An 8020-nucleotide genomic window follows, 5' to 3' on the forward strand; every position below is an offset into this window, starting at 1 on the left:
TATTTGGTCTCTCTAAAACTTACATGTTGAAGTCTAGTCACCAGTGCTCCAGTGATGTGGACATTTGGAGGGAGTGGGTAGGTCATGAGAATGAAGCCCTTAAGAATGGTCTCCCTGCCCCTATGGAAGTTCCAGGGAGCTCTTGCCATTTCTACTGTGTGAAACAGCAGCAATAAGTCATCAACTAAGAATCAGGAAATGGGCTCTTGCCACACAGTGAGTGTGCTGGCATTTTGATGTGAATTTCACATCCTCTAGACCATGAACAATGAACTTTTGATGCTTGTAAGTCACCTAGTTTATAGTGTTTTGGTAACAGCAAGCTGCCATCATGTCTGAAGACAATGGCTCCCTACATAGACTATTTTGAGATATGGATAGATCTATGAGTGAATATATTCATTATATGCCTATTTCCCTGTTCTTTTAGCAGAGAGGGTCAAGTGGCAAGGAGCATGCTCAGTACCAAATGCCAGTCTACAAAAGAAGTAACTAAGACTCTCCAAGAAATGGATGGTTCTAAGCCAATGGCAAGACCTACACAAGATGAGTCTGGAACAGCAGAGAGTGAAAAAGTGTGAAACTATTAAACTACACTGGTGAAGGATATAAAAAAGATACAGAAATCTCCAAGGAAAGCTGAAACAATTTGAGCAACAAAAAAAAAATGGATTTAAAATAGCCAACAATTCACAGTGCTGTCAATAAATAACTAGACAGGCACGGTGATGCACGAGTGTCACGCTGGGACTAGGCTATGGCAGGAGGACCATGCCATATGAAGGCCAGCTTGGTTGTGTTAGCTACTTCTTTTTTGTTGTTGGGTTTTTTTTGTTTGTTTTGTTTTGTTTTTTTTTTCGAGACAGGGTTTCTCTGCGTAGCCCTGGCTGTCCTGGAACTCACTCTGTAGACCAAGCTAGCCTCGAACTCTCGAACTCAGAAATCTGACTGCCTCTGCTTCCCAAGTGCTGGGATTAAAGGCGCGTGCCACCACCGCCCGACTAAATTTCCAGTTTTTTAATACTTTATTTTAGTGTGTGTGTGTGTGTGTGTGTGTGTGTGTGTGTGTGCAGGTCCTCTCAGGTGTCCAAGAGGACATCAGGTTCCTTGAAACTGCAATACAGGTACAGGTCTGAGCAACCTGGTGAGGATTCTGGGTCCTGGGTTCAAGTTGTATGGAAAAGTAGCAAATGCTCTTAATCACTGAGCACGCCACCCTGCTATGGGTGTTAGGAACTGAACTCGGATCCTCTGGAAGACCAGTATGCTTGCTTATTCAATTGTTCACTGAATGATTTCTCTGGCCCTACGTGTCCAGTTCTTAAGTATGGACTTTAATTAATGCTTTCCTTCCAGACACTGGAGAGAGGAGACAGAGTCATTTTATAAGAAGGAAACATGACAGAGCCAGGTAACCAAGGTCAAGGTCTACAGGATAAATCCTGCTGTCAGAGATGACTTTAACATGTGTGATGAAGAAAAACTTGTCCCACCAAGAGACTTCCAGGAGTTTAGCTATGAGAAAGGCCCCAAATGAATTTTAGTGGGCTAGTTTACTCTGCCTGCCTCTGCCTTCCAAGTGCTGGGATTACAGGCGTGTGCCACCACCACCCGGCTAGTGGGCTATTTTAAAACATACCAGAGTGGCATAACACTGAGAAGGATGCCAAAACTAGGAAATGCCTGAGAAAGCATCACAATGGAGAGAAGCCTAAGGAGGCACAGCCAGCACTGTGGTTTTGGCTGCTGTCATCTCCCATGTATATGATCGGGACATTTTTGGTCCTAATAAAGAGATTTTGGAATAACCTAAAGATGGAGCATGCTTACCAAAGGAACCAACCCTATAATCAGAAAATTGACACTATTCACTCTACTCTCAGCCTCTGTGGAGCACAAAGAGATGCCAGTTGAATCCATTGTTCCTGCCTAAGAAATAAATAAAGACTCCACAAACAATTTAAAAGCATATGGTTTGGATTGCTGAACATTTATGGTTTCCCTGGTGGCAGTGTGCCAGGAGCAGGCTTGGGTTCCTCTTCCTGAATTCTTTGTCTGATCTGTCTCTTGCATCTGAATGGGTTTCTTGTGATATCATTTTTAATTAACTGGTAAGTAAACTGTTTTCTTGGGTTCTGTGAACTGCTATAGAAAACTAACAAGTAGAGAAAGGGGTTGTCGGTCATGATCCTCATGTAAAGGAACTACGAGTCATAACCTAACGTGTATGGTTGGCAACTGGTAAGAGAGGCAGTCTAATGGGACCGAGTTTTTGACTTATGGGGTCTGAACCTATTTTCAAAAGGAAATTGTGAAAAAATAAATTAACTAGTTGGTGTATGCTGGAGAATCTGGTCAAAAATGTTTGTTACAAGGAGGAAAACAAGTTTTACTTCTTTTTACAAAGTTCATCTTTTATAAGCAAATACCACTAGGTCAGGATGATTATGAACAACAGAAATTTATCTTTCACTGGCCTGGAGGGTAGAGGTCTGGGATCTAAGTTCTGGGAAGGACCCACTGCTAAAATGTAGAGTGTTAGACCATGTACTCATCCGACATGATGGAATGAGGGCTCTCTGTGGTCTTTATGGGCATGGATCCTATTACTGTGGTATTTACCCTCGTGACCTAATTCCCCCTAAATTATAATCACATTAAAGTTAGAATTTCAGCAGATAAAACTTGGGCATACACAGATTTAGTCAGTAATATCTAAATATAGTGAAACATCCTGGGGCTTATCTGACAACAAAGGAAGAAAGCAGCCTTAGTGACTTTTCCCACTGTTGAGACAAAATACACAAGACAAGCAGCTTAAGGAAGAATTGATTTTGGCTCCCAAGTTGGAGGTACAGCTCATTATGCCTTGAAGGCAAGATAGCAGGAACACCAAGTAGCTGGTTACACAGTGTCCACCATTAGCAGGGAGGGATGGATGCTGGAGTCAGCTGGCTCTCTACTCAGACAGACGATAAGTGCTTTTAACAGAGAACCGTCTCCCAGACACATCCTGCTTTTTATTAAACTTGGGTTGTCAGGCTTGGGTCCCCAATGCCCTTATCCACAAAGAGCCATCTCCGTGGTCCTTTTCCCTAACTTACTATGCTGCCTCAGCTACCACAATTACTGACAGACACTGAGGTAATATAAAAAGCACACTATAGAACCCTAATATTTATTAAGTTATTAACTATAAGTTTATTAACTATAGAGTGCTTAAGAAAAGACCAGGAAGAGAGAGGATGTCTTAGAAGCACCAATGGGTTAGAGAGTAAGAGAGAAAGAGAGAGAAAGAGTAGAGTAAGTTGTCAATTTCTGTGCTCCTCCACTATGACCCACCCAGTGGTGGGTCATCACTGTGTGTTTTCATCAGGACCCATCTCATTTGAGTTAATAAATGCCATAGTACTAAAGCAGGCTTACACAATTTATAGCATCTTCTCTTAAATGAGAGTGGATTCAAGCCACTTCTATGTAATTCTTGCTTGCTTATACTCCAATATGCTTTGCTGAAATGGGCTGGAGTTAAAACTGATAGGTCAGTAGCTGGGTGTTAGCCAGAGGCTAACGTATCTTTGCCTCCAAGCTGGAAGACTGTTGAGCTGTGTAGCACACTCCATCACGATTGAAGGCAGGGAAATAAAAAAAAAACTCTCTCAATAGACTGTCATACTGTTCACGTTCTTCAACTGTAGGGACCATGACTTTTCATAGCATTGAAAAATGTCAGTTTTCACAGTGGCTGGAATTCAAAAGTGCTTAAAGAAAGCAAAGGCTTGGAGATGGACCAGTGAGAGAACAAATGAAAAGAAAGTAGATGAAGGTGTTAGTAACGTTTCTTAAGCCAGAAAGGAAAGAGAGGAAGCAAGGAGTTACAGAAGGCTTGTTCTTTACTATTTCAGACACTTAGTTGAATGCAAGTTTTAACTCAAAATAAGAGAAACTAAACCAAACCAAACAAAATAAAACACAACACTACACACACACACACACACACACACACACACACACACATACACACACACACACACCCCACAGAAAACCCTAACAACAAAGTCCCTCCAAACAAAACCTTCAACCCCCGAGCCTGTAAAGCGGCTGAAGCCTGTGCTGTGGTCAGTAGATAAGACAATCCTCAGTTCCTGCCCAACGGTTTGACTTACTATTTCAGGCTTTCTGCACAGTTACAAAATGTAGGCTTTATTGAAGACATAAAAAAAAAAAGTAGGGGCTGGAGAGGTGGCTCAGGGGTTAAGAGTACCAGATGCTCTTCCAGAGAGCTTATGTTCAATCTGCAACACCTTCATGGCAGCTCACAACTGTCTGTAACTCCAGTTCCAGAGTACCTGGTACCCTGGTATAGACATACATGCAGGCAAAACACCAACGCACATAAAAATAAATCTTAGAAACTCAAACTAAGAATGAACATAAAATTAGATTAAAATAAAAAATAATAAATGAAAATAAAAATAAAACATAAGACTGTGTTTCATCAATAAAAGCAATAGTCCTGCATGCTGATAAGAGCCTGATATAGCTGTCTCCTTAGAGGTCTGCAAGAGTCTGACATATTCAGAGGCATAGATGCTCACAGCTAGCCATTGAACTGATCATGGGGTTCCCAATGGAGGAGTTAGAGTAAAGACTGTAGGAGCTGAAAGGGTTTGCAGTCCCATGAGGAGAGCAACAATACCAACCAACCAGAGCTCCCAGGGTCTAAACCACCAGCCTGGGAGCACTTAGGGAGGGACCCATGGCTCCAGCTGTATATGTAAGGGAGGATGGCCCTGTTGGGCATAGGTGGGAGAAGATATCCTTAGTCTCATAAAGGTTGGACACCCCAGTGGGTGGGAATTTGAGGGTGGGGAGGTGGGAGTGGGGGGTGAGTGGGGGCACATCTGCAGAGAAGTGTGAGGAGGGGTGATGGCATAGGGGGGGTCCCTGGGTGGGGGGGGATGGGGTAAGGGGATAACATATGAAATGTAAATAAAACATCCAGTAAAAAAAAAAAGCAATAGTCCAAAAGTGAAAATAATACGAGGATACATTTATTAATTTATTTTAAATTAAGTATCATTTACTTAAACAGGTTTAACAACAAAACATTGCTGAATTAAAAATTTTAAAATGTATGATTTATTAGATTCATTTCTAACTGACACTATGGAAAGGCAGATCAAAGTGTTAAATTGACATAGGATATGTTTTGAGGGAAAGTGAAAGATGTGTGATAAACACTTGTTTTTATACTTTCTCAGAGTATTTTATTTTGGTCCTAGGGTTTTTGAGACTTTGTACTCTATGTGTTAAGTATAATTGTATCAGATAATAACATTTTCCAAACAACCAAACCAAACCAAACCTAAAACCAAAACCCAAACTCCCCACTTGTCTGAATTACCTTTTGATTTAGAAGATTGCTTTTCCTTTGATACAGTCTCAGTCCTTCTAGCCTGAGCTCTCCATGTAGTCTCAGAACTCACAGAGATAAACCTGCCTCTGTCCAGGAGAGCTGGCGCTAAACAAGTGTTCCTCTGTGCTTTGATGCTGTGGTAGAGTCTCAAGTCTTCACAGTTTCAGGAAAAACTGGAAAGTGGTTTTACCAATTTTTTTTTTGTTTTTTTTTTTTGTTTTTTTGTTTTTTGGTTTTTCGAGACAGGGTTTCTCTGTATAGCCCTGGCTGTCCTGGAACTCACTCTGTAGACCAGGCTGGCCTCGAACTCAGAAATCCACCTGCCTCTGCCTCCTAAGTGCTGGGATTAAAGGCGTGCGCCACCACTGCCCGGCCGGAAAGTGGTTTTACAAAACTCAGTTTCTCTTTTGCTCCTTGGCAACATCCTGTGGATGTAACTGGACTATTTTATGATTATTTTCTTTTCCCTTTTTAAAGCATTTACTCAATGTGTGCGTATGTGTATTGTAGGTATGCATGGAGGTCAGAGGATAACTTCTGGGAGTTCATTTTCACCTTCAGGCATGTGGGTTCAGGTCTTCAGGCTTGATAGTGTGTGCCTGTAACTACTGAGCCATCTATCCTGCCTTAGTTCGCGTTAGTTTCGAGAATCTCATGTAGTTCAAATCAGCTTTACTGTCCCTAGGTAGCAGAGGATGACCTTGGACATCTGATCTCCCTGGTGATAATCTCCAGACTGATGGGATTGCAGGCATGGCTATCATGCTCACTTTTATATGCTACTGGGGATGAAGCCCAGGGGTTAACCCATGCCAGGCCAGCACTCTACCAAACGAGCTACATTCTGAGACCACTTATTTCTTGTAGATTAAAATAAACAGTAGAGCCGGGCAGTGGTGGCGCACGCCTTTAATCCCAGCACTTGGGAAACAGAGGCAGGCAGATTTCTGGGTTCAAGGCCAGCCTGGTCTACAGAGTGAGTTCCAGGACAACCAGAGATACACAGAGATATCCTGTCTCGAAAAATCAAACCAAACCAAACCAAACCAAACCAAACCAAACCAAACCAAACCAAACCAAACCAAACCAAACCAAACCAAACCAAACCCCAGTAGGACCTTTCTGGTCTAAATCTTATCCACGATGCAAATGTGAAGTAACTTAAAATGCCAGATCATTGGTTGGGAGAATTTAAAGGGTTTCCCCCTACTTAAGAGAATCGAGAACTATTTCTGCCTTATAGTAATCCTTGTAAAATAGGGAGTTGATTAACTAAGACTGCTCCCAGTGACTGTTCTACTGCTTATAAGAAACAGTGGTTTCTCAACCCGTGGGTCGCAACCTGCTATGGCATCAAACCCCTCCCCCCTTTAGATCGTCAGAAAACACAGATATTTACATTGCGATTCATAAAAGTAGCAAAATAAAGTTATGAAGTAGCGTTGAAAATAATTTTATGGTGGTAGAGGAGTCACCACAACATGAGGAACTGTATTAAGGGTCATAGCATTAAGAAGGTTGAGAACCACGGCTCTAAGCTTAAAGTGGATTTCTTTCCCCTGAAAAGCTTACCGTGAACAGTGTTTAATGTTACATTGCTTTGATGTCATAAACCAGAAGATGGGAAAACTAGGAGAGTTGGTAATTTTCATCCCAAAGAAAAATGACATTTCTAGTCTCTTTAAACAAACAAACAAACAAACAAACAAACAAACAAAAAACTCTGTCATGAAGACTGACCTTTTTCTCCATTGACATTGATAGAAATTCAAACTGCAAAACCGAAGGATGGCGTATATAGTTTTTTATAACGCACTTGATTTTGTCTATTGTTAGAACCGAGTAACAGATTCACTTCAAAATCCTATTACAAATAAACATACTTCTTTTGGTGACACGTTATGGCTCCATTTATACAAACAACACACTTTTTTTTAGTGGACTGAAAATGTACATTTTATCGAAAATGTAAAAATATTAATTTCTAAACACCATCCATAAATTCGGGATAACACCCCCTTCCGGAATACACATAACTCACACACATTCCACAGGGGAAATTTGAGGGTGGCAACTATCCTAGGAAGACCCTCCAGGCTGCTTGAGCTGTGCGGTGTCCCATAGTTATTTACTGGCTCAGAGTTGTTTTGTTTAAAGCAGTGGGAAGTGTTAAAAGTCCAAGTGAAAACATCCTTGGCTCCCAGATGACAGAGATGAGATGGAAATCAAGATTACAAGTCAGTGGTAGGGCGGTGTCCCCTGTCTTGTTTCAAAGCACGCCGCGCTATCCCTGGGCAACTTATATACATCGTCCTCCTGGGAATTACAGGGGTGGCTGTATCCTCAATCGTAGCCCCTCGGGTGGCAACCAGGAGGGGACTGCGGCCGGCTCCGCTGCAGGGGAAGCCCTCCCGCGCGCAGGTGGGCGGGCGCGCGCAGAGGGATGCGGGGCGCCGAGGCGAGTACCGGCGCCGCTCCTGCGGTCCCGCCGCCCAGCCCGCCAGGGGTAGCGAGTGCGCTCGGCGGCCGGCTGCGGGGACTGCGGGGCCTGCGCGGGCGGCGGCTGGCGACTGCGCCCCACCGCGGCGCACCCGCGTCCCC

The 8020-nt window shown here is 42.9% G+C and overlaps 1 protein-coding gene across 1 annotated transcript in view; it reads left to right on the plus strand.

Moving 5' to 3' along the window:
* The first annotated feature begins 7862 nt into the window (after positions 1-7862).
* Positions 7863-8020, plus strand: part of Prkaa1 (protein kinase AMP-activated catalytic subunit alpha 1) — a 39469-nt gene continuing 39311 nt past the window's right edge. The window contains exon 1 of the mRNA XM_028767526.1: positions 7863-8014. Coding sequence (XP_028623359.1) covers positions 7863-8014 — 152 coding nt within the window. The remainder of the gene's footprint in view (positions 8015-8020) is intronic.

The sequence above is a fragment of the Grammomys surdaster genome, unplaced genomic scaffold (assembly GCF_004785775.1).
Source record: "Grammomys surdaster isolate TR1022 unplaced genomic scaffold, NIH_TR_1.0 174, whole genome shotgun sequence".
Lineage (NCBI taxonomy): Eukaryota > Metazoa > Chordata > Mammalia > Rodentia > Muridae > Grammomys > Grammomys surdaster.